Here is a 27623-nt window from a genome sequence, read left to right on the forward strand (position 1 = left end):
CTGTGGCCTCTGTCTCAGGCACTAGAATGGCTCTGGTTGCAACAGAGCAATGCCCCAGATGGGCAGAGCATTGCCCCCTGGTGGGCATGCCGGGTGGATCCCGGTCAGGTGCATGCGGGAGTCTGTCTGACTGCCTCCCCATATCCAACTTCAGAAAAATACAAAAAAAAAAAAATAATGATGCTGTATTGCATATTTGAAAGTTGCTAAGAGAGTAGATCTTAAAAATTCTCCCCACAAGAAAAAAAATTTATAACTCTGTATGATGACAGATGTTAACTAGCCTTATTGTAGTGACCATTTCACAGTATGTACCAATACAGAATCATTATCATGAAACTAATATATTGTATGTCAATTATATCTCAGTAAAAAATTAAGTAGAAAAGTACTCAATTTGCTCAACATTTGTGAGTACCAATTTAAAGAGTATATTACAGTTCATAATATGACTTTACATTCTAAAGCACCTATACCTATTAAAGTATTGCAAATGTTATCTAATAATTCTTTGAATTAAAAAAGGGAGTTAATTTCTACACTTTATAAATTTAATTGGACAAATCTGAAGACCCAGTGAAAGGCATTATATTAAGCACAGTGTATTCCAATGATGCCTAAGCTCTCTACCTATTATGGCAGTAAAGAGGGAATATGTTGGAGCCACTGTGTAACAGTGGGCAGCAAACTTTTCCTGTAAAGGGTCGGACTAAATATTTTAGGCTTTGCAGGCCATCCGAACTATCACAACTACTAGATTCCTTTGTTGTAGCATGGAAGAAGCCGCAGACAATCCATAAATCAGTGGGGCAGGGCTGTGTTCCAATAGCACTTGATTTATTAAATCGGGCGCTGTGGGCAGATTTGGCCCATGGACCTTCATTTGATGACTCCTGCTCTAAAATCAGACAAATCTCAGCTTCAGTCCTGGTTCTGTTACTGTTGCACAAGGCCCTGAGAAAACTGTTGATGTTTCTGAACTTTAATTTCCTGACTTTAAAATGGGGCCAATAATAGTACCCACTCCACCAAGTCACTGTGACAATGAAAAGTAAAATGTTTAATACATTGTAAGTACTAAGTAAATATTACTATTTTGTGTTCTTTTCCCCACATCATATATCTCCCTCTGTGCCCTGTTAGTTCTAGAACACAAACAAAAGAACTTTGTTCTGAGCAACTGAGGTTACTAGAGACCCTAGAAGTAAAGGTGTCAAATGATAAGGCATTCTATTTAGATGTAGAATGAGTCAGGATTAGAAACGCGATCTTATCAATTTGTTTAAATGGCTATTCTGTGGAGAATTTTCCTGTAAAGTCTGTAACTTCTTGAGAAATGCAGATATTAACTAGAGCAAAACATAAAATCGTGAAATAAAAAGAGATGCATTAGCCACCTAATTAAAAAAGAAAAACTTACTGTGTGCAAATCAATGCTTGCATTAAGCTCAGTGTGAAGATCTTCGATGTCACGTAATTTTGTCTCCACGTTACTAGCTTCCAAAGAGTTTTCTTCTTTTTGCCTCTCAATGAGAGTTACAGCTTTAATGCTGTACATTTCTGCCTGGACTTGTTCTTGAAACTCTTGGCAGTTATCCATTTCCTTCTGAATCTGTTCAATTTTCAAATTTATAAGTAAAGGCGGCTGTAACTGAGATTTTATCTGGTTCAAAACATGCAAGCAGTTTTCTAGTTTGTCCTGAAAACTCTTTTCATCCATTTCTTTCGGTTGATATTCTTGTACTATATTTTGGAGAACCTGATGTAACTTATCATTTTCTTCCGCACACAGCTTTACTTGTAGCATTTCTTCCTCTTTGAAGGAGTCATCAAAGGCTTTATTTTCACTCAGTTTTTTCATTATCTCATGATACAAGCATGTGGTTTTCTCGATTTTCTGATTCAGAATTTGAGCGCTGAGCAGATGGCTTTCTGGTGAGGTAGGAGGGGATTTTAGTACTCCTTCGGCCCTTTTCTTAATTTGCGACTCCATTGCCCTCAATTTACTTAGTGACGCTTGATGTTTGCCATATTCTGCCATAAATGTGTCCTGTTGCTTAATTTTCTCTTGAAGTTCCTTTCCTTTTTCAAATACTTGGGATTGTAATAGGTCGAGCTGGGAACAATCCCAGTTGAGTCCTCTGTAGCCAAACACTTCTTTGAGTTGCAGCACTTGTCGGATGCGAGATTGAATATCGGCAAGTCGGTCCTGAAGACTGTGGAACTCCTCTCGACCACACTCATGTATTTCTTGACTTAGTGGCAGTTCATTGTGTTGTATACTATCAAGCTCCTTCTGAAGCACAGATGCCTGTTCGTGGAATTCTCTGGAAGAATTTATCTTGTGCTCTACTTCATGACATTTATTCTGAATAAATCTTTGTGCTCTGCTGGCTCTATTCTTAATATTTTTCAATTGATCATCCAGAAATAGTTTTTCAAACACACTTAGATCCTTACAGATGTTTGGCAGTTCCCGAAGATGTGCTGAGATTACATTCTCAATTTCTCGCAGTTCCTTCTGAGACATCGTCAACGTGGAATGCTGATCTTCTAGCTCAGCGTCTGTGGAGGCTGTTTCCATTTTGGGGATAACCCGTGTTTCATTTTCTTGAAGTGCAAGCTGAACCTTCCCTAGTACTCCAACAAATTTGCTTCTTTCTTCCAACTGACATTCTAACAGCTGTGATCTTTGTGTTGATTTCAAAACTAGCATTTGGCATTGATCTTGTAAGTCCTGTAAGAGGTTATTTAATTCATCACTCTCGTGTGCTGTCAGGTTAGGAATATTTTCTTGGACCTCTTCAACCAATGCCTCCACAGCCCGCTGCTTATCCAGAAGGACGTCGTGCGTCACTTTGCATTTTCTGATCTGTGAAAGAATGTCGTCTGGTAGAAGGGAAATGGTAGGACTGAGTTCACCTAACAGATTCTTCGCCCATAAGATAGTCTCTTTCACCTTGCCCCTGATCTCACACTTCTTAATTTCATTTTCCGCCTCTCTGTTTAATGGCTCTAATGCTTCCAATTGCTTCTGCAAATTATTGATTGCATCCTCCAAATTCTTCTTTTCTTTTTCTCCCCAAATCCTCTTCATCTGAAGTTCAGCTCGCCCCTTTAAAACAGAAAATCTATGCTTGCTAGCCTGGAGTTCAGTGGCCAAGGCGACCATGCTCTGGCCCCCCTCCTGTTCTTCCGGAGAGCTCTGCCTTAACCGGAGATGCCGCTGCCACTGTTGCTGCAGAGAAATATCCAGAGCCTGGATCTTACTCATGAGAAATGCAAATTCCTCGTGTTCCACCACGTGTTGAGAATACTTCTTTTGAACCAGTTGTTCTACTTGTTTCAACCCATGTTCAAGTTGCTTGACCTGGCTTTCCAACAACTTTTTATCCATATTAGTCAGAAGGTTTGATAAATTTTCCCATTCGATTTTCATCTTGCTTAAAGACTCTCTCTCTCCTTCTATTGATGCTAGCAGATTTTGAATTTTGGCCACATAGGTTGCATTGTCCAGTGGCCCCCTAGAAATGGAAGAAAAATGGAGCTTGTTAATATTTATTATATACCAACCTGAGGTTAGACGTCATCAAAAGAAATTAATTGTTTTGAATTGGCGGACAAAAAGATTAGATTGTTTATAAGAGCACTCTGTCCTTAAAATAAGAATCTTGTTTACTGTGCCTTTCAATTACTTCGTGACAATGTAGAGGGCTCATTATAAAATGAGTATCATAAAGTTTCAGAACCACAGGAAAAGAGTGGAGAGTGAGGGGAATGATGTATGTAAAACTACTCTATAACCTGCAAAGTACTTGTACAAAGGTTAGTCTAGAACTAAGAGAAATTAAAATATCACAACATCCAACCCCTTTGCTATCTTTTCTCCAATAATAATGATAAGAATATTGACTAAGAAGTTATGATCATCAGACTAAGCTTTTGAATATAAAACTATTTCCTCGGGGGATATTACTGAAAGCAAACTCCATTTAGGCCTAAGTATAAAATAAACCTTTTTAATAATGAAAAGCTGGACCCTGGTCATTTGGCTCAGTGGTAGAGTGTCAGCCTTGAGTGTGGATGTCCCAGGTTCAATTCTCATCAGGGCACACAGAAGAAGCACCCATCTGCTTCTCCGCCCCTCCCCCTCTTGCTTCTCTCTCTCTATCTCTCTCTTCTCCTCCTGTAGCCATGGCTTGATTGGAGCTAGTTGGCCCTGAGCACTGAGGATAGCTCCATGGCCTCTTCCTCAGGTGCTAGGAAGGGTTCAGTTGCTGAGCAACAGAACAACGCCCCAGATGGGCACAGCATCACCCCCTAGTAGGCTTGCCTGGTTGGGGTGCATGCAGGAGTCTGTCTCTGCCTCATATCCTCTCACTGAATTTAAAAAAAGAAAAAAAGAAAGAAAGAAAGAAAGAAATAAAGAAAGAAAGAAAGAAAAAAGAAAGAAAGAGAAAGAAAGAAAAGAACAGAAAAGAAAAGAAAAAAAAAGAAAAGAAAAAAGAAAAGAAAAAAAGTGTTTATACATTAAAACTATACTGCTCACCAAAATTAGGGGATATTTCAAAAATGAGTATGAAGCGATAAAATATCCCCAAATTTTTGTGAGAGGTATATATCTAGAACAATTTACCATCATTTTCCAAAACAAAAGGACATCTATTTTAAAAGAAATCAGTATAATACATATATATTAAATCTGTTCCAAACAATTTAAACCAATTATGCTGATACTAGACAATTTATGCATAAATATTTTCACTCCCATAGTTTAGAATAAATTCTCTTTTCAAATTCTTTTTTATTTAATGAGAGGAGGGGAGGCAGAAACAGACTCCCACATACACTCCAACCGGGATCCACTCAACAAGCTTACTAGGGGGCGATGCCCTGCACATCTGGGGCACTTGCTCCGTTGCAACCGGAGACATTTTTTAGCATCTGAGGCAGAGGCCACGAAGCCATCCTCAGAGCCCAGGGCCAACTTGCTCTAATCAATTCATGGCTGCAAGAGGAAAGGGGAGGAGAAGAGAGAGAAAAAAGCGAGAGGGAGAGGAGTGGAGAAGCAGATGGGCGCTTCTCCTGTGTGCCCTGACTGGAAATTAAACCCGGGACATCCAAATGCAGAGCTGATGCTCTACCACTGAGCCAACCATCCAGGGCCTAGAATAAATTCTTTTTTTTTTTACAGGGACAGAGAGAGGGATAGATAGGGACAGACAGGAACAGAGAGAGATGAGAAGCATCAATCATCAGTTTCTCGTTGCGACACCTTAGTTGTTCACTGATTGCTTTCTCATATGTGCCTTGACCACGTGCCTTCAGCAGACCGAGTGACCCCTTGCTTGAGCCAGCAACCTTGGGTCCAAGCTGGTGAGCTTTTTGCTCAAGCCAGATGAGCCCGCGCTCAAGCTGATGACCTCAGGGTCTCGAACCTGGGTCTTCCACATCCTAGTCCAATGCCCTATCCAATGCGCCACCGCCTGGTCAGGCTAGAATAAATTCTTAATGAAAAGAACACTGAATTCCACAGAACATCAAGATATTTCACAGGCATTTAGAGTATGAATTAGAATCAGGTGTCCCCAAACTACGGCCCTGCGGGCCGCATGCGGCCCCCTGAGGCCATTTATCTGGACACCCCTCCCCCGCCCCCGCCACACTTCCGGAAGGGGCACCTCTTTCAGTGGTGGTCAGTGAGAGGAGCACTGTATGTGGCGGTCCTCCAATGGTCTGAGGGACAGTAAACTGGCCCCCTGTATAAAAAGTTTGGGGACCCCTGAGTTAGATATTTAACAAATTAATTGGTCAAATTAATATTATTTTATTATAAAGTTAATATAAATTTTTTTTGCACAAAACAGCATTTTTTGAAATGGCTTTCCATGTAGAATTAATTTTTACACTGTAGTATTAAAATCATAATATCCTTTATAATATAAACTGTTAAAACACTGAGAATGCAAGTCTTAAATTCTTACACTTACACTTTCAGACTTTCCTTTTCCATCAACAAGGCTTTCAGTGAGGATTCAGCTGCAGTAAGATGTTCCTGAAAATCTTTAAGGAGACAGTATTGGCTTTCTTTATTTTTCTTCAAAGTAGTAAGTGCCTGAAGCAGATTGTCCAAGTGCTGCGCTGAATTCCTTGCACTGTGGAGAGCCAAGGCACTCGTTTCTGTCCTGTTGAGATATTCAGTTTGTTCCAGGGGCTCAATGGCTGCTTTCTTTGCTTCTAACTGGGTATATAATTCCTAAAAACAAGTCAAGGAAATCAGTAAGTACACACTCATTCATCCATTCACTCACTCATTCATTCACTCATTTGCTTTCCCATGCTCTTTCCTTCCCAATACACACTCTATCCCAACAAGATGTTTTAAAGATATTATTTGCAGACAGAGAAAGTCCTGACATTGAAAAGATTTTTTTTTCCATTTGAATTCTGTTAAAATCTAGACTAAAACTCATCATTGGTCTAGCCTTTCATAGTAATTCGATCACTCTACTGCAGGGGTCTCAAACTCAACTCAGCATGTGGGCCGCAGAGCAAGATCACAGCCATTAGGCCGGCTGCACTAGGTCTACAAAAGGCAACTGTTATGCAACACTTTTCTCACTGCAGTTGAAAACAAAAAAAAAATCAGTACAAGCACAATCGTACATGCAGTTTACTCAGTGTCACAAAACGACCAGAAACTGTAGTTCGCATCACAACTGCTGTTAACTAAGCTAGTATCTAGCTAGGATGCTAGAGAAATGAAAAATGCAAGTAGGCCCCTAGGCTTACTTAATTTTATCCAAAATATTTTGAACTTCGTGGATTAGTCTGCGGGCTGCACAAAATTGTTTGGCGGGCCGCGAGTTTGAGACCCCTGCTCTACTGTGTTAAAAGGTTCTGCCATGGTGAAAGGAAGATTTATCTTATATTTTATTATTTACATACATTATCCCCTTTCCTGTTTCAGATACATGTTTACTATTAGTTACCACTGTAGGGGTCATTTTTAAAACCATGGCCATGTAGTGCACTGTTCGGTTATTTTACATAGCCATCAGTACATAAACATAGCTATGGGATAGGAAGTTGTCAGCATCAGAATACATGTGACTAAGAAGAGGAATGATGACAAGTCAGAATCTCTAATTTTGTTACTGAATAAGTAAGTTTTTAGGAACTTTGTGAAACAGAAAGAACACTAATGTTCATTAAACTCATCCACTTTTTAAATGGAAAGATTTATACAACTTACTGATTAGAACATAATTATATAGTTACCAAATTGATCATCAGGCAAAGGTTAAATAAGACTTTTCACTCTGGGCAAGCAAGTTCTTGGTCATTAAAATATATTGTATTGCACTGGATAAATAATGCAATCATGTTGTCAGTGTTTTTCTTGTTCCCATACCTCTATGTCTTTTAATTGTGCATTTCTTAACATAATGTCTAATTCTAAAGGTTGATTTTGCAGCTCATTGACTTTCTGCTCATCTTCAGTATTTTTCATGCTTTCTTGAATATCGAGAGAAAGTTGTTTTGATAAAAGCACCTCCACAGCTGAATTCTGAAAACATAAAAAGATTAATTGCTGAAGAGTCTACCTTCCAATTAAATAATTTTTATTTTTCTTGATGAAAGCATTGCAGTTTCTTCTGTTTATTCAAAGACTTTGTTAAAAAGTATATTTGAGCACTACCAAACAGAATTATTCAATGCACTATTTAATGCCAATATTGGAATCCCAAGAAAAATTAAACATTTTTGACAAAATAGTATAGGACCTAGCAATGCTCAATTACATACAGAGGTATAATCTATATAGTCAAAGAAAAAAAAAACAGAGAATTAGGAAAATTCAAAAGGATGCAGAGGGATGTAGTTAAAAATAATAAGCAGATAAATAGAGGAAACACCAAGATTTCACGATAAGAATAAATTAATTGTGTCTTATGTCAGTTAATAGTAAGAATTATAACCTGAGTAACACAGAACTAGTTATATGGGGTAATTTGATCTTTTCTGAAAACTATAAAAATCTGAGATTCTCAATAGGATAAAAACAACATCTATATTCATTTGTTCATACTTTCAACAAATATTTGTTGAGTACCTATTATCATGAGGCACCATATAACAGAAATTTTAAAAGAGTTCCATAATTTTGCTAAGGTATTAGTTTTTATTTTCAGGTTACATTATAAATGAAATATCATTTAATTCTGCTATATACATACTTTCATGTCAGTAAAATCAAGGTATCAAATCTATGAATAAAATGTGTCCACATCTCCACACAAAGCTGAATTTCTTGTCTTAAGAATACTACCTAGATAGCAATGTAAGATGTTAACAATAGGGGGAACTGGGAAGGGATACCTGTTTCTGGACTCTCTTTGCAACTTTCCTGTCAATGTGTAACTATTCTAAAATGAAAAGTTTACTTAATAAAACAGATACAGTCTGGAGCTTCACCAACACTAACTGGTAAAAAAAAAAAATCAGCTGACCAGTGTTACTACCTCGAAGTACTTAGATGGCTCAAGTTAGTTCTTTAAAAGTACTTAGCATAAGTCAGTTCTTTAAAAAGGTTTCAAATGATTGAAATGTTTGGAAATTTCCTCCAGTTCAACAATTCATTGTGGGTAAAATCTCAATGGAGGGCAGCATGCTGGGGGGAAGGCCTGGGAAAGCTGTGAGAGGAACGGAGGGCGGCTCACGCCAGGCTTCACCGGCCGGTGGGTCTCTGCCATGAGCCACGGGACTGAGGCGGACGCCTTCCTCTTTTCCACCTCTTACTCCGAGCAGCCCCATGCTCCACATGCAGATCGAGAGCTAGGCTCTAAGAAAACTTGACTTATTACTAGCTACTAAGAGCTCGAAGCCTTGGGACTCCCATACCTGTGGACCAGTGATGAGAACTAGCAATATTTGTAGCATGTCATTCGTAACCTGTCCTTAGTGGTCAGAGAGCGCATTCTGAAAAACCTCAAACCACCCCAAAGCACCATTTGTTTACCAACCCCAAAAGCCATGTTTCTACCTTGGCAGAAAACCCGATAGAATAGCTCAAAGGAACATTTCAAATCGAAAAGGCAACATTTCCTTGCTCATGCCAGAGATACTGGAACAGTCAAGATCCTGACTGACTCCTGGAAAGATTCATTCATAGCCAGTTATCCTTTGCTCATCACCCTTGGCTATATTTTATTTTGAGTTTGTGGGCTTATTTGAAACATTTTATTTTAAATCATAAGCTATCGCTAACATACCTAAAAGAACAAAAATTACAGATTCTCATTACCTACAACACAAATATAAGTGATACAATTTTCCATATTAAAAATATAATTTATAGCCCAATCCTCATCCTTTTTTTATCTCTTCTCCCCCAGAACTAACCGCTAAAGCCCACACCTGTTTTTATACTTTCAATACATATATTAGTATTCGTACAGTATCATTTTATGTATTTTTAATTCTTACAAAATTGGAGTCATGGACTTGTCATTTTACAATGTGTCATTTTTTCATTCAGCAGTATGTTGTATCTGTCAACAGATGCAAATCTAGTACAGTCATGCAATTTTGTGCACTGTTCTGCTATCTGCATGAACACGACTTATTTATCAGTCAGGCCACTGTAAACAATAACATTTTTCCAGTTTTTCCTATTACAGATACTGCTGTGATAAACACACATGTAGGATCTTATTGCACAAATGGGTGAGTTTCTTTAGGTTATTTCCCTTGAGCTGAAACTACTAGTCACAGATATGCTTCTTCTGATTATCAATACATAGTTACTGGCTTTTTCCCAAACTAATGACTGTAGTTTTTACTCCCACTAACATGGTAAAACAATTTGTATTTTCCCTAATCCTCTCCAATATTTGGTGCTAACAGACTTTAACTTCTGCCCACATAGTGGATGTGAAATTGATATCATTATTATATAAATGGTATTTCCCTGATCGCTAACAAGACTAAGCTATACTCTTCATATGCTCATTGGCCACATAGGTCTTACCTTCTGTGAATCACATTTGCATCTCCTTTGTCTACTCTTCATTGAGATGCTTGTGATTTTTAGTGTGCTCTTCATATTCTGGATACTAATCTAAAAGTTTTATGCATTGAGATTATCATCTTCCAGTAAATTGTTTTTAAACTTTGTATGAGATGTCTTTTGTTGAACAAGAGGTCAATGTTTTAACGCATTCAAATTAATCAATCTTTTCCTGTTTTGGCTTCTGCTTTGAAAGCCTGTTTAAGAAAGTCTTCCACACCCTGAGATACAAAAATATTCTTTATCTTTTTTGGCAAAGATTGTAAAGTTTTTCTCTTCACATTTAAGTTTTTCTGTACTATATTTTTTTGGATGAAGTTTGTGGTTAGTAAGTATTTATGTGAAAATGTTAAGTATTTTGCCTCATTCTAGAATGACAATTCAGCTGGATATCAAAGCGTAGGCTGATGACTATTTTTCTTCCAGCCCCGTGAAGATGCTATTACATTCCCTTCTGGCTTTCTGTGTTGAAAAATCTGTTGTCAGCATAACTGTTCATTCTCTCCAGTTGCCTCTGAGATTCTACACTCAGGCTCTGGTGATTTACTCTTTAACTACAATATATTGATGCAATTAATTTATTTTTATTTAGTTTGACCAAGTCTCTAATTCCTAAATCTGAAGATACATATTTTCCCTTAACTATGGAAATTACCCAGCCTTGCTTTTGCCCCATTCTCTCCTCCTAGAACTCCTATCAAAATTGTGTTAGACCATCTCAGAACAGCCTCTGAGGCCTATTAAAATCTCTATCCTATTCTCCATCTCTTTAAACTCTGTGTTGGATTATGGGTAATTTTCTCCTTCACATATTCTAGCTTCAAGCTGTGTCAAGTTTGCTGCTTAGTCTGGCCATAGTAATATCAATTCCAATGACTATTCTTTTATTTATTGACATTCCATATAGTTCTTCTTCAAATCTTCTCTTTTTTCTCAAACTATTTTATTCTTTCCTTTTGATTTCAAATCTTTCTTTTATATCATTAATCTTTTAAAACATATTATTGTATATTCTTACAGACTTTCTTAATGTATCCTCTCATTTGTACTGAGGAGGACTCTTACCTATAATTGAGTGCTCTGATTTGTGTTATGATTTGACTGATTTATACTAATGCATAGTTATCAGACTTTTTTACTCCACTGTGGAAATCTCTTTGGCCTGACTGGTCAAAACGATCCATCTGTATAGATCTGTGCTTGCTTCTTCTTCCAAGTACCCCAAAAAGAAAGGGAGATGGATGGATAGATAGATAGATAGACAGACAGACAGACAGACAGAGACAGACAGACTGATTTTCAGAACAAGCTAATCCTAGTCCATTCTCTGGTTAGAGAGTTTCCTGTCCACCTTTCTCCTAGGGTAAAAGGTTTTCTAGAGGTGTTCATTGAGGATTCATCCTAATGCATGGCTCTTTTTTTTTTAATTTAGTGAAAGATGGGGAGGTAGAAACAGACTTCCACATGTGCCCAAACTGGGATCCACCTGGCAAGCCCACCAGAGGACAATGCTTTTCCCTTCTGGGGCCATTGCTCCATTGCAACCAGAGCCATTTCTTAGCACCTGGGGCCAACTCGCTCCAATCAAGCCATGGCTGCAGGCGGAGAAAAGAGAGAGAGAGAAAGAGAAGCAATAGGAGGAGGGGTGGAGAAGCAGATGGCGCTTCTCCTGTGTGCCCTGACTGGGAATTGAACCCAGGAATCCACATGTTGGGCTGATGCTCTACCACTGAGCCAACCAGCCAGGGCCACATGGCCTATTATGAAATTTTATGAACTCTAAGTTGAGGGCTACCTGATTCTTTCTCTTTCCAATGCTCCTGGAATTTCTCTTTAAAAAAAAAATCTATGATTAGCATAAATGTAAGACAATATATAATTTCTAAACAGTATAATAAATATTGATCCTCTGAGCATAAATTTTCAAATTTAATAATAAATATAAAGTATAAAATTGCCACTCTATTAAAAGCCTGGTTAAGTTACATTACCAACTATGTTTACTTTCTTAAAAAAATGTTAAAAATTTTCAACCACTTCTCTTTCCTGAGAGTTTAGCCTATTCAGAAAAGGAGGCGAAAGAAAGAATATCATCAACTCTCCTTAAGGACAGAACCATAACATTTTCATCCTTTTGTTCCTTAATTCACAAAGAAAACATTTTACTTTAACCTTTAAAACACTGAGTTTCAAACAACTGAGCATTGTCTCTGGCTTGGCAAACGCATCAGCACAGCCCAGCGAGTCAGGTCCGTAACAGCTGCGCTGGCCCTTCCCCCGTTGGGCCCTCTGATGCTGGTCAACCACCGTGCATCAGACAAGTAGAGGACACCTGGGTTTCTAGTTCTAGTTCTGCTACAATGTGAAGTTGGCCAATTGACATCTCTGACTTAACTCCCACACTTGAAATGCAAGGGTTAGGCTAGACGTTTTCTAAGGTGTCTCTCTCAGCCTAAGATTTCAGGACTTTGGAGAATGTTCACAAGTGCACACTGCCTACAAATGTTAATACCATGTACACTATTTAAATCACTTGTATTGTACAAGAATAAATCTTGGATTGTGAAAAATACCTCAGAATGAGAAGATCTACATGTTGCCAAGAAAGAGCAAAGCAGTACACACACTTCAAAGACAGAGCTGTGTGTAGTGCTGCACAGCTACAATAATTCTCTGTCAGTGACAAGCCCACAGGGTACAGCTATCACTTGTACCCTGCCAACCAACAGTGGGACAGTGTCATACAAGCTCTACAGGATATATTTCTTTCTTCTCTAAAGCATTTCAATACAAAGTAAAGAAAAAATGATTCGAAGCATAAGCATAGATCCTCACCCTTAGAGAAAAAACTGAGAGGCAGATCAACATAGTGTCAGAGGCGGCCTCTTTATCTTGGCATAACGTCTACAATGTTAACACGACCTGAACGCTCTGTGACTCAGCCAGCCCCGCCTCCCTCTGGGGCCTCATGCAGTCCTCCACCGTTTGTGCAGGCTCCTTATTTCAGTTTCTGACTGCTCATGCTCTCTCCCACCACAGGAGAAAATTCTACCTTTTCTGTCCAGGATGCCCCAACACCCAGCCCTGAGCTCTGCTAACGCCGGTCTCAGTTCAAATACTGTTTCCTTAGGGAAGCTCTCTCTGACTGCAGTGCAGGTCAGACGCCTTCATTGCAGACTGTCATGGAAATGTGCCCCTTCCTTTAGCTCCTGCGATTAGTCTCTCATTAGTTAATTAGTGCATTAATGTATGTTTCCTCTTCCAGATTAGAAGCTCTATGAGAATACAGACCATGTCTATTTTCACTCAACACTGAACTATCACTGACTGTTCAATCTTTACTTAATGGATGCACAGATGAATTCATATTAATGAAAAAACAAGAGAATTTCAGTTAGTCTTTGGCTGTCAAGATTAACAACAAGTGGGGCTGTAAAGGGGAGAGGAAAGAAATTGAGAATGTGTCAGTCTATTTTGTTTTTGACCAGATATCTGCTAGGAGTGCTATAACAGGGTTTGATTGGGTTTAAGGAGAACAGAGAAGGTTCCCAACATCCACAAGAAACCAATAAAGGGTCCACTGAGGTCAGATAGCATATTAGCATATTAAACTGCAATAAACAAGCCACGTGACACAAAATAACGAGGTCAACCACCGTGCATCAGACCAGTAGAGGACACCTGGGTTTCTAGTTCTAGTTCTGCTACAATGTGAAGTTGGCCAATTGACATCTCTGACTTAACTCCCGCACCTGAAATGCAAGGGTTAGGCTAGATGTTTTCTAAGGTGTCTCTCTCAGCTTAAGATTTCAGGACTTTGGAGAATGTTCACAAGTGCATGCTGCTCACAAATGTTAATACCATGTACACTATTTAAATCACTTGTCTTGTACAAGAATAAATCTTGGATTGTGAAAAATACCTCAGAATGAGAAGATCTGCATGTTGCCAAGAAAGAGCAAAGCACACACTTCAAAGACAGAGCTGACACAAGACCCACTGTGTCTTCCATTACTAGCACATTTGCACTGTGTTACTAGGATGAACACCACCAGGAGTAGACATCATTTACCCTATGACGGAATACTTTTGCTCCAGCGAGTGGTTTACCTTCTCGTTCTAGTACTAACTCTACTATGTTCCTGCAGGCTCTCTCACAGCTGCGTGCCCTGCACAGTTCCTGTATCTGTGATCGTCCGCTTTCCAGGATTTCCCTTCTTAATTAAATTATAAATGCTCAGGAATTTTTGAGGAGAACAAAAAAGGATTCAGACATGCTAACAATAATACTTAATGACAAGGAAATGAAAGAAGTAATTACAGACAAAAGATTGCCTTTTTTAAGTGCAATGAAGTTATGTATGTTGGCTTTCGGGAAGACTGGGGCAAGAAAATCCATTCAATACCTGTGCAGATGTAATGTTGCTTTCTGTGTTTTCAGAAAAATAGTAAATTAAGATCTATTGATTTCCCTGATTTTTCTCATCATTGTACTTAATAGACACCTAAAATCTTAGATTACTCAGTCCTCACTTTTTATCGTATAATTTGCTACTTCACTTAACCTATATAAATTTTTTTTTTTTTTTTTCATTTTTCTGAAGCTGGAAACAGGGAGAGACAGTCAGACAGACTCCCACATGCGCCCGACCGGGATCCACCCGGCACGCCCACCAGGGGCAACGCTCTGCTCACCAGGGGGCGATGCTCTGCCCATCCTGGGCGTCGCCATATTGCGACCAGAGCCACTCTAGCGCCTGAGGCAGAGGCCACAGAGCCATCCCCAGCGCCCGGGCCATCTTTGCTCCAATGGAGCCTTGGCTGCGGGAGGGGAAGAGAGAGACAGAGAGGAAAGCGCGGTGGAGGGGTGGAGAAGCAAATGGGCGCTTCTCCTGTGTGCCCTGGCCGGGAATCGAACCCGGGTCCTCCGCACGCTAGGCCGACGCTCTACCGCTGAGCCAACCGGCCAGGGCCTTATAAAAATTTTTAAATAAAAATAACAAAATTTTAAATCATCTTATGCATCATAAATTATCAATAACTATATAGGAAGGGAGAAATGAAAGACAGTTCTGCCTTTCCATACTTAAACAGTTTTCTAAATTAATACCTACAAAAACATCCAGTATAATATTCGCTCATAAGCACCTATACTCTTCAGACTGCCATTTTGTGCCTCGAATTCTGCCTCTGCCTTACTACCTTTTTTTTTCTAGTTAGAGAGACAGACACAGAGAGAGAGAGACAGAGAGAGGGACAGATAGGGACAGACGGGGAGAGAGATGAGAAGCATCAATTCTTTGTTAAGGCACCTTAATTGTTCATTGATTGCTTTCTCACTCTGCCTTACTATTTTTGATATTAAGAAAAAAGTTAGTCAAAGGTCTAGATCTAAAGCATCCCCAATGTTTCATTTAAAATAAAATTCTTGGCAATGAATTAAAAAATACACATGCCGTATAAGCAATTATTGAAAAGTACAATCATATTTTCAATAAAACTCTAAGATCAAATGAAATTTATTAAAGAAAATTAAAACTCTAAAAATTCTTCTTGCCTGGTCTGTGGTGGCGCAGTGGATAAAGCATCAACCTGGAGTGCTGAGGTCTCCAGTTTGAAACCCTGGGCTTGCCTGGTCAAGGCACATATGACAAGCAACAAGCAAGCAATGAACAACTCCTGTGAGGCAACTGTGAGTTGATACTTCTCGCTCTCCCTCTCTTCTCTCTGTAAAAATCAATAAATAAAATCTGGTTCTGAATGGTTGGCTCAGCAGTAGAGCATTGGCCTGGTGTGTGGAAGAAGTCCTGGGTTCGATTCCCAGTCAGAGCACATAGGAGAAGTGCCCATCTGCTTCTCCACTCCTCCCCCTTCTTTCGCTCTTTCTCCTCCCCTCCTGCAGTTTGGCCGCGGACCGGAGCAGCACCCCAGATGAGCAGAACATCGCCCTCAGGAGGGCTCGCTGGTGGATCCCGGTTGGGGTGCATGCAGATTTTTTTATTAAGTGAGAGGAGGGAGGCAGGGAGGCAGGGACAGATTCCGCATGTGCCCCAACCAGGATCCACCCAGCAAGCCCACTGGGAGGTGATGCTTTGCCCATCTGGAGCCATTGCTCTGTTGCAACTGGAGCCATTTTTTAGCGCCTGAGGCAGAAACCATAGAGCTATCCTCAGCGCCTGGGGCCAACCTGCTCTAATAGAGCCATGGCTACAGGAGAGGAGGAGAAGAGAGAGAGAGAAGCGAGAGGGGGAGGGGTAAAGAAGCAGATGAGTGCTTCTCCTATGTGCCCTGACCAGGAATTGAACCTGGACATCCACTGGCTGGGCTGATGCTCTACCACTGAGACAATTGGCCAGGGTCAATAAATAAAATCTTTAAAAAGATAGAAAAAATAAAAATTCTTCTTGAAACGATTTAAAATAATCTCATAAAAGCACCTTTAGATTCCAAAAAGGCATATGAAATGAAAATTATATAATTAGTTAAACTTTAAACTGTGACAACTGTATTCCCATATTGCAGCAGAATAATCAGCACAAAAGAGGTCTTAATAAATGCTTTTAATGAATCAAGTGCTTATTTTCTCAATCATAATGTTTTTGTTAGATTTATATTTCAATAAAATATGCTTTTATGTGCTCTGTGTATTCATTATATAAAAACTCCAGCTGAAGTCATTTAAAATGTCTTATATGTGTCATATTATACTCGTATTATATTTGTCCATACATATTTTTATTCTTGTTACTAGTTGTGGTTCAACTTTAAAATTGCTCTTGATCTTCCATAGTCTAATACTATATAAAATTAAGTAAATACAGCCAATATTTACAGTAGAGAAAATAAGAAGCACAGAGTCAGAAAGATTCATGTTACAAAAGAGTAAAAAAAATTAATGTTTCTAAGGACTTAAAACTATCTTCCTGTAATCCAGACCTGTGAAAATCATTTGAAGACTTTTCCAAAAGCTGATATAGAACTGCAAAAGACCCTGAATAGCCACAGCCATTTAATGAATAAGAACAAAGTTAAAGAATCATACTACCTGATATCAAACTATATTACAAGGCCATAGTAGTTAAAACAGCATGGTACTGGCATAAAAACAGCCATATAAATCAATGGAACAGAATAGAAAGCCTAGGAATAAACCCATGACTTTATGGTCAATTAATATTTGACAAAGGAGGCAAGAGTATACAATAGGGTAAAGATGGTCTGTTCAATAAATGATGTTAAGAAAATTAGACAGCCTGGCTAGTGGTGGCGCAGGGGGTAGAGCGTCAACCTGGGACACCTGAAGTCCCAGGTCTGAAAACCTGAGGTTGCTGGCTTGAGAACAGGCTCATCTGGCTTGAATATGGGATCATAAACATGATCCCATGGTTGCTGGCTTGAGCCCAAAGGTCCCGGGCTTGAAGCCCAAGGTTGCTGGCTTGAGCCCAAGGTTGCTGGCTTGAGGAAGGGCTCACTGGCTCAGCTAGAACCCCCCCACCTGTCAAAACATGTCTGAGAAACAATCAATGAACAAATAAAAGTGACACAACTATGAGTTGATGCTTCTCATCTCTCTCCCTTCCTGTCTATCTGTTTCTCTCTCACTAAAAAAGAAAAGATAATTGGACAGATACATGCAAAAAAAATGAAATCAGACACCTTCTTACACCATAAACAAAAATAAACTCAAAATGAGTTAAGGACTTAAATGTTAAGACTTCAAACCATAAAAGTCCTAGAAGAAAAGATAGGCAGTAAAATCTCAGACCTTTCTCATAGCAATATTTTTTGATATCTCGCCTTGGGCAAGGAAAATGAAAGAAAAATTAAACAAATGGGACTACATACATCACACTAAAAAGTTTTTCAGAGCAAAGGAAACCATCAACAAAATGAAAAGACAATCCACTAAATTGAAGAACATACCTGCCAATAATACATCTGATAATGGGTTAATATCCAAAATTTAAAAAGAACTTATAAAACTCAACACCAAAAAAGCAAATAATCGAATTTAAAAATGGGCAAAGAACCTGAATAGACACTTCTTAAAAGAGGATATACAGGTGGCCAATAGACATATAAAAGATACTCAATGTCATTAATCACCAATCAACTGCAAATTAAAACCATAATGCGGTATCAACTCACACCTGTCAGAATACCTATCATCAACAAACAAATGTTGGCAAGGACGCAGAGAAAAGGGAACCCTCGTGCACTGTCGGTGGAAATGCAGATTGGTGCAGCCACTGTGGAAAGCAGTATGAAGTTACCTCAAAAAATTGCCTTATGACCCAGCAATTCTACCTCTGGGAATATATCTGAAGAAACCTGAAACACTAATTCAGAAGAATATATGCACCCCTATGTTCACTGCAGCATTATTTATTTACAATAGCCAAGATTTGAAAGCAGCCCAAGTGTCCATCAGCAGATGAGTGAATAAAAAAGCTTGTGCTACATTTACACAATGGAATTCTACTCAGCCATAAAAAAAAGAAAAGATAGAAATCTTACCCTTTGTGACAACATGGATGGACCTCGAGAGCACTATGCTAAGGGAAATAAATCAGTCAGAGAAAGACAAGTACCAGATGACTTCACTCATATGTGGAATCTAATGAACAAAATTAACTAATAAAATAGAAATAGATTTATAAAAAACAGACTGACAGCTGTCAGAGAGGAGGGGGTTTGAGCAACTGGGTGAAAATGGTGAAAGGGTTAAGTAAAAAAAGAACCTGAAAAACAAAAAAACAAACAAAAAACTCACAGGCGCAGACAACAGTATGGTGATTACCAGGAGAAGGGGAGAGGGGTGGGGGCAGAAGAGAGTAAAGGGGGAAAAGACAGTCATGAAAGAAGACTTGACTCAGGTGGTGAATACAAAATAAAACATACAGATGATGTATTACAGAATTGTACACCTGAAACTTATATAATTGTATTAACCAATGTCAATCAACCAATAAATTCAATAAAAAAAGAAAAAGAGACTTAAGTCCCTTCATCTTCTCTGAAAAAAAAATTCTAATACAGTATCATAAATTATCAATAACTTGTCATTCAATATTAAGTAAAAGCTTCATAAAAACTTAAAAATCAATATTGGATTATGACTTTTATTTAAGTTTTATTTTATTGAATTTTGAAGGTTCACAGGCAAAATGGGTCACAGAAGCTAATTTTAAGTTTATTAAACAACTCCCTTTAGCTATGTCTTATATTATTAGTATAATAGCACTCAGGTGTTTTTCCTTTTTTATTTTTTATTATTTTATTATTTTCATTTTATATTTTTTGTTAAATGAGAGGCAGGGAGGCAGAGAGACAGACTTCAGCCTGCGCCTGGACCGGGATCCACCTGGTAAACCCCCTACAGCAGTGGTCCCCAACCTTTTTTGGGCCACGGACCAGTTTAATGTCAGAAAATATTTTCATGGACTGGCCTTTAGGGTGGGACGAATAAATGTATCACGTGACCGAGACAAGCGTCAAGAGTGAGTCTTAGACGGATGTAATAGAGGGAATCTGGTCATTTTTTAAAAATAAAACACCATTCAGACTTAAATATAAATAAAATGGAAATTATGTAAGCTATTTATTCTTTCTCTGCAGACTGGTACCAAATGGCCCACAGACTGGTACCGGACCACGGCCCGGGGGTTGGGGACCACTTTCCTACAGGGTGATGCTCTGCCTATCTGGGGCAGCTGCTCCATTGCTCGACAACCAAGCTATTTTAGCGCCTGAGGCGAGGCCATGGAGACATCCTCATTGCCGGGGTCATATTGCTCAAACCATTTGAGCCATGGCTGCAGGAGGGGAAGAGAGAAAGACAGAAAGAAAGAGAAGGGCAAGGGGGAGGTGTAGAGAAGCAGACAGTCGCTTCTCCTGTGTGCCCTGACTGAGAATCTAACCGGGGACTTCCACATGCCAGGCTGACGCTCTACTGCTGAGCCAACCGGCCAGGGCCATATTTTTCCTTTTTTTTTTTTACTTAACTACTCCTGTTTAAACTCTGTTAAGAGTTTCTTAACAGACACATCAAGAGTGGCACCTACAGGGCCCTAAATCCTAAGACCTATTTCATTAGCAATACCTAATGCTGGAAGTTATAAGTCTTTTCTCTTGGCCAGTGAGATGTTCTGTTGGCATTTAACCTTGTTTTATACACTTTTAGAAAACCCTATCTGGTTCCTCTAATCCTCTACAACAGCATAAGTGCATGTTTTCTTCATTCCTGTTGCTTACATATTCCAGAAAAAGCTGATGAGAACTCACACCTGAATGGTGTAACCTTTGCTATGGTCCCGCTGGACCCTGATTGTGAGATACTGCCAACAGGGAAAACCTTTCAAATATAATTTACTAGATTGCTCCCTGTGCCTTTTCCATTTTAATCTCTTACCTATGAGAAAGCTCTTTAAGAGCCACAGGAAAATGTACCCATTTGGTTGTTTAGAATGAAAACAAAACAACATTCTTCTTTCTTCTCCCCAGAGAAAACTAGGAGCCTGATTGTTGATATTCTCACACCAAATGATCTGACAACATTTCAAAAATACATTTGCAGTATAGGGTTAACATAAGAAGAAGGAGAAAAAAAGAAATCTAGCCTTTCAAACAGTCTCTGATTTCATTAGAACATCAACCAAAAAAAAAAAAAAAAAAAAAATAGGGCTCTTGGATTTTTTTCTAAGAAAATGGGTAAAACAAATTTTCTTTTCTTTTGCCTTTTCTAATTTGCCTTTGTGCTCTTGACCCACGAAACTATATCTGATTACATATCACAGAGAATAATAAACCTAAATTGATGACTGACATTTTAACAGACTGAACAGTAATATTTCACCACTGAAATCTTGGACAGTTTTCTAAGGGCTCTCTTTACAAGTGGGCAACTTAAATAGCCAGCACACTGAGGGTTTAATTATGAAATCAGAAGGCTTGATTCACGACCCTCTTTTCAAATCCCAACACCTCTTCATTCTCCGACGCCGTGTCGCAGAGATGCAATCACAAGCACTTACCTTGTTTACTTCCAAGTCTTTCTCCAACTTTTCCACTGCAGCTGAGTCCTGAGTGGACTCCTGCACGTCAGACGTGACCTGCTTCTCTCTGCCTGGCAGAGTAATCTCTTCTTTCTTTTCTGTTGAGCATTCTGATTTGAGAATGCTGTTGAGATAATTTTCCATCTCCTGCTTAGCAGATTCAAGTCTGTTTTCCAAATCTTTTTGTTTACACTTAAGTGATTTTATATCATCTTTAATAACCTTCTGTCCCACTGAAGATGTATTTTGCTTGATGGATTTTGCTAAATCTAAAATCTTCTCTAATGTGCCATCTTGTAAACGGAGTCTATTCTCTAGTTCCTGTGAGTGGAGAAAACATTGTCTTAAGAAGTATCTCTGTTCAATTGTCACAAGAGTTAATTGACTTTTGTAAATCACAACGCATTCTGCTTCACTAGTGGGAAGTAGGAAAAACTTATCAGCTCATATCACAAAGAAGAAACTCTGGGTAAAATTTAAAGGAAGGTAGCATCCCAGATCAAATTCTCAAACAGATTTTATATGCAAATAAAAACTTTTAGGAAGTAAAAAATTTCACAACACCATTCCTAAAGCATTGGAGGCAATCAATACATATTTGTTGAGTATATATTTAGTTCAAAATACAGCCTTTTAACATAATCAAAACACTAAATAATAAATGCTTATTGTTTGCAAAACAATTAAAAAATAAAAAAATCATTTAATGAATCTAATGTTAGTATTTAAAATTCAGAGCCCTGGCCCAGTAGATCAGTTGGTTAGAGCATCATCCTGCTATGCCAAGGTTGCGGATTCAAAACCTGGTTAGGGCACATACAAGACATACTTAAAATTCAGAACAAAGCTGGTATATATATATACTATAGAATACTACTCAGCCATAAGAAATGATGACATAGGATCTTTTACAACAACATGGATGGACCTTGATAACATTATACTGAGCGAAATAAGTAAATCAGAAAAAACTAGGAACTATATGATTCCATACATAGGTGGGACATAAAAATGAGACTCAGAGACATGGACAACAGTGTTGTGGTTACAGGGTGGGGGGGAGGAGAGGGAGGAGGTTGGGGGAGGGGAGGGGCACAAAGAAAACCAGTTAGAAGGTGACGGAAGACAATTTTATCAATGTCACCCCATCAAAATTAATCAAAAAAAAAAAAAAAAAGAATGTGTCTCACGGCTAATTCAGGCAGGCAGAAGAATAGTATAAGGATGCTAATTCTGCTTCTCAGGCCACATCCTGCAAAAGGGGGGCCCCAAGCAAATTGGTGATTTGGCTCCTCTGATTTTGCCAATTGGATTAAAAAAAAATAGGTCAGGAACGCCCTGAAATGGAACTAACAGTACATGAGCATAAATTTAAAGGACTTTTAGATACTGGAGCTGATGTATCTGTTATTGCTAAGCTACACTGGCCTCCTTCCTGGCCCACTCATGCAGCAGCCACAGAATTACAAGGTATAGGGCAGAATAAATCCCTTCAACTAAATTCTAGTTTTCTACATTGGTAAGATTAAGAAGGTCATTCTGGATTTTTTAAGCCTTATGTGCTCCCTGGATGGCCAGTTGATTTGTGGGGTAGAGATGTTTTGAAAAATATGGGAGCATTGCTTGTCAGTCCTAATGGTTTAGTCAGTACTCAGATGCTTGATCGGGGATTTTTGCCCACCAAGGGACTAGGGAAAGAACAGCGAGGAATTCTCACACCCATAGAAATGGCACCCATTACCAGGAGGTGTGGATTAGGATATCAAAATTTAGCATAGGGGCCTCGGTAGCTCCTGCTACCTCAATAATGCATTGTGCAGACCCAATTACTTGGAAATGAGATAATCCTGTATGGGCAGACCAATGGCCCCTTTCTCAGGAGAAACTTAGGGCAGCTGCTCAATTGGTACAAAAGCGGCTACAGCTTGGGCACATTGAACCATCTATATAGCCCATGGAATACACTTCCATATTTTGATCTTGTTGCCTCCCGGATTAAATCAATCTACATCTTAGATATAGCAAGAGCTCAATCAACATTTACTAAATGTATACATGAAAGAAGGAAGCTAATTTGAGAACTCTAGACTCAAGTAATTTGAGGTTCTATAGTAGGTACTGATGTGAGCATTGAAATAGAATAAACCTTAAAGTTACTAGATGAACAATGCAAAATTTATTAATCACTATCTGAATGGACCACTCAAAAAATATTTATTCATTCAACTAACAGTAAGTATTATGATAGGTTCTGAAGTTACATAGATGAGTAAAATCCGGTCTCTTCAAGTTCCTACAGTCCAATGAGAAAGACACAGAAGTAAACAATTGGCCCTGGCCGGTTGGCTCAGCGGTAGAGCGTCGGCCTGGAGTGCGGGGGACCCGGGTTCGATTCCCGGCCAGGGCACATAGGAGAAGCGCCCATTTGCTTCTCCACCCCCCCCTCCTTCCTCTCTGTCTCTCTCTTCCCCTCCTGCAGCCAAGGCTCCATTGGAGCAAAGATGGCCCGGGCGCTGGGGATGGCTCCTTGGCTTCTGCCCCAGGCGCTAGAGTGGCTCTGGTAGCGGCAGAGTGACGCCCTGGAGGGGCAGAGCATCACCCCCTGGTGGGCAGAGCGTTGCCCCTGGTGGGTGTGCCAGGTGGATCCCGGTCGGGCGCATGCGGGAGTCTGTCTGACTGTCTCTCCCCGTTTCCAGCTTCAGGAAAAAAAAAAAAAAAAGAAGTAAACAATTGTAATTGAATGTGACAAGATCTGTGCTAACAAATATACATAGGTCATTGAAACATTTTAAACTGAAAGAAGGGAGTTCCAGATGTGCATGTTAGACACATCCAGGAAGGTGTGCTGGAGAGGCTGGCAAGGAGCCCATTCAGAAGCCCAATGCAGGGATCTGTGAGCTGAAGGCCTGTTCTAAGGCAGCCACAATGGGGGCCACAGGGAGGGGCAAGTGTAGAGACATTCCTGAGATGGAAGCATCAGACAGCACTGGATGTCTGACTAGACTGGAAAGTCCAGGAGAGGAACTCCAGGTTCCTGATTTAAAAGCCTGGGGAGACAGTGGAGATATTCATGAAGTCAATATAATAGATAAAGTAGGCTCGTTGTTAGAGAGCCCTCCAAAGATGGAGGAAGGGAAGGAGAAGACAGTTTTTGGACGAGCTGAACTACAAATAACAGCGATACAACCGAGTACAGAGGTGTAGTGGAGAGTCAGAAAAAGCACTCACCAGACTGGGGTCAGGAGACTCGAGTTGTAGCCCCCACTCTGTCATTTAACCTGAGTGACCTTGTCAGTCCCTCGCCTTGCCACATCTCAGCTCATTATGTATAAGGAGAGGGTCTGAACGCGACGGCCTCTGTGCTTCCTTCTATGTACAGCAAAAGCATGTTTCCATTTCTCTACAGGAGCCTAGCCCCTCAGGGTGAGGTTTATGTCTTGTACTTTCCCCAATATCCGTGGCACCCAAACAGGGCCTTGGACATGATGAGGCCTCAACGTCTGTCAAATTATCACTGCTAAACAGGGAGGCAGACTTGCCCTAATCTGGATGGCCATTCTGGAGAAGTCTGGCTTGATTCCTAGGTCCCTAAAAGGAAGAGATGTGACATTCCCCAGCTCCTGTCAGAAGTGCTGCCTTGAGGCTTGCCCCATGAAATCTCCAGGCAAGGGACAGCGAAAGGAGCCTAAGAACTGCTTTACTTTGTTTTCTTCTAGAAGACCCCACGGGGACCTGTCTGCATTGGCTCTGCTAACAGTGAGAATCCCAGGACTGTGATTGGAGGATGCGGGGAAAGGGCTGCGTCCTCAGGGTATACAGCGAGGTGTTATCGGAGTTAGTGTGAGAATTTTGGAAGTCCTACAGCGGGAAGAGAGCTCTAATGTAGTCTGCCAGTCTGAAAATTAATAAAAGTTACGCAACTCCTCTCCACCCCTGATGAAGAATGCAAAATGGAAACATGTCCCCCATCTTGTATCATCTGCATCCTTGGGACTACCCAGTCTCTCCTGGAATCACTGCGTTGTTGTTCCTGAAACAAAGGCTACAGACTGATCAGGGCTGGAATCATCCGAGGGTCCTGAGTGCAGGGACCATTTATAATACAAATACACTGTAAATGGATTTGGTCACTAAAGAACTTTCCTATTCTTTTAATGACTGGTCAGAACTTTATCTAACAGTCATCTGAACAGCCCTTGGATTTCAAACCGAAGACGCTAGTGAGTAAAATTCTAATTAAAATTGAGCTTTTTAAACATCTGTCATGCCTGGACATTGTTCAATACCTGCAGTTCATGCAGCTTTTCCTCCACTTCTATCTGCTCCACAGGCTTGTCAGAAAAAGAAACAACTTCCTTGGAGATAGTGTCCAATTCGGTATTTAGCTCTGTCATGCAAACCTGGAGCGAGTGATGTTCCTGAACATGACCTTCCAACTTTTGCACGGAATCCTAAAAATAAAACCGTTGACAATGTATTAATTATTGCTCTCCGAATTTTCTCACTGAGATAATAATTAAATTGTTCATAAATACTTGTTTTCTGAGGATTCACCTCGAAACAGAAATATGGCCATAAACTGTCCAGAGTTCTTTCTGCGTTTAGTGTTTTGAGATAGTTCACTGTAAAATCTCCCTTTTCCCCCACACAGTGACCCTTATTGAAACCACACTTCTTTCCCCCCATGCTTCTGTGCCTTCATTTTATTCCTGAGGACAATTTATTTGTCAAGAGGTTTATAAAATGAAATGCTTACAAATTATATCATCAAATCACAAACATCTATAATAAAGTCCCTTAATTATCCTGCTTGCTAAACCCAAGTTCCCACACTTGAAAATGAGACTATATGAGATCAACCTAACCCCTGATTCTTTTCATAAGATTCAAACTCTAAAATTGTGTGTTAGAAAAAAGTAATCCTAACTCAAGAGCAAAACCATCTCTAGGTTCTCTTTTCCTGGAACAAGAAAATAAGGTGATCACAGCTCATTAGAAAAGTGGCAAATGTTAAAACGAAACAACTTAGAGCCAAGTGGGTGTGTCTTCACGGCAGCACAATTCTATCTCTATAAGGAGAATTTCTTATCCAAGTAATTCTTACATGGAAGCTGGTCTTCAATATGCAAGGAATTATAAACAATTCTCTTAAGAGAATACACTCCCCCACGACAAAGTGACATTTCACTTCTTAACTCTTTTACTATTGATCATATAAAAAGACATGAGAGAGGAACACTAATAAGGTTTATACAGAATAACGAATACAAACTAGGATAACAGATGGAGGATGGATGGATGGATGGATGGATGGATGGATGGACGGACAGATGGATGATGCATGAATAACTGACACAATCATCATCACTGAGACAGCTAAACAAATCTAAACTCTTCCTATTTCTGAAGAGGGGCACTTCAATGAGAGATAATAACATTATCATCAAAGACTACAAGACGGATTCTTCTAGCAAAACTGACTGACTGGTTTGATTCCTCCGTCCTTGAAGAGTTTTAATCTAAAAGTGATATATTAAATTTAAAGAGCTTTTTGTTCTCCAAAAGAACAAAAGAAGAAGTTTCTGCCTACAAATCGTACATAATTATGACAATCATTTAAAATTTTATTTGGACCACTTCACCTGCAGTTGTTGAAGAAGACTTTCATGTAGATGCTTTATTTCCAGCCAAGGCTCTTCACTGAAGTTGGGATTTTTAGTGCATTCTAAGAGATAATTTCCTTGAGATTTTAGCTCCTTTAGCAAGGATGTCAAATCTTGTGCTTTCTGGAGGAATTTCTTATAAATTTTCAACTGAGCTTTCTTCTCTTGCAAACCAGGCTGCAGAGCAAAGCCCACTTCTTGTTTCTTTTTTAGTTCTGTGAGCATTAATCTCAGATCCTCCTTGCTTTGCAAATACTTCTCCCCTTCTAGAAGAATCTTTTCTTGATGGCTGAATTTAACAAAATATTTAACAAAGGGAATGACACTTTGCATATTATAATGCAACACATATTATAATAAAAAAGGCATTACGATAACACTAATATACATTATTCCTTACAGACATTTTTTTGACATTGTAAACAGCACTGGGTTTAGTTCAGAAATTAAGGGAAAAAATATTTGTAGTATTACTGAAAGTTTATTGTGTTTTGTTACATAATTTGACCTGAGTACAAATATACATATTTAGTAATTTAGATATCAAACTATTGGTTTTCATTATGTTTAAATGTAATTATATTACTCTGGTTTTTTTTTTCATGTCTGTAAAACAAATAAGCATTCAGTATATTGGACAACTAACTAGCTTACTCTTTTTGTATCTTAAATTTAGCTTTGATCTGATTGTCTCTGAAATACATATATACCATTCACATTTCCATCAAACATTAAATGGATCATTGAAGATGTGATCTGAATTAAAAGTTTTCACCACATATCCATTGACTTCAGGCATTTACCAGTGTTTGCACATGTAAGAATCTCTTAGAA

The 27623-nt window shown here is 39.2% G+C and overlaps 1 protein-coding gene across 4 annotated transcripts in view; it reads right to left on the minus strand.

Annotated features, from left to right (window-relative positions):
- The window catches only part of SYNE2 (spectrin repeat containing nuclear envelope protein 2), a 350331-nt gene that overhangs the window by 142099 nt on the left and 180609 nt on the right, over positions 1-27623 (minus strand). For all 4 annotated transcript variants that reach the window (XM_066342067.1, XM_066342066.1, XM_066342065.1 and 1 more), the window contains exons 43-48: positions 26769-27078; positions 25413-25577; positions 21106-21447; positions 7415-7570; positions 5991-6256; positions 1421-3524 (exon numbers count right to left, since the gene is read on the minus strand). In XM_066342067.1, coding sequence (XP_066198164.1) covers positions 1421-3524; positions 5991-6256; positions 7415-7570; positions 21106-21447; positions 25413-25577; positions 26769-27078 — 3343 coding nt within the window. The remainder of the gene's footprint in view (positions 1-1420; positions 3525-5990; positions 6257-7414; positions 7571-21105; positions 21448-25412; positions 25578-26768; positions 27079-27623) is intronic.

The sequence above is a fragment of the Saccopteryx leptura genome, chromosome 6 (assembly GCF_036850995.1).
Source record: "Saccopteryx leptura isolate mSacLep1 chromosome 6, mSacLep1_pri_phased_curated, whole genome shotgun sequence".
Taxonomy (NCBI): Eukaryota; Metazoa; Chordata; class Mammalia; order Chiroptera; family Emballonuridae; genus Saccopteryx; species Saccopteryx leptura.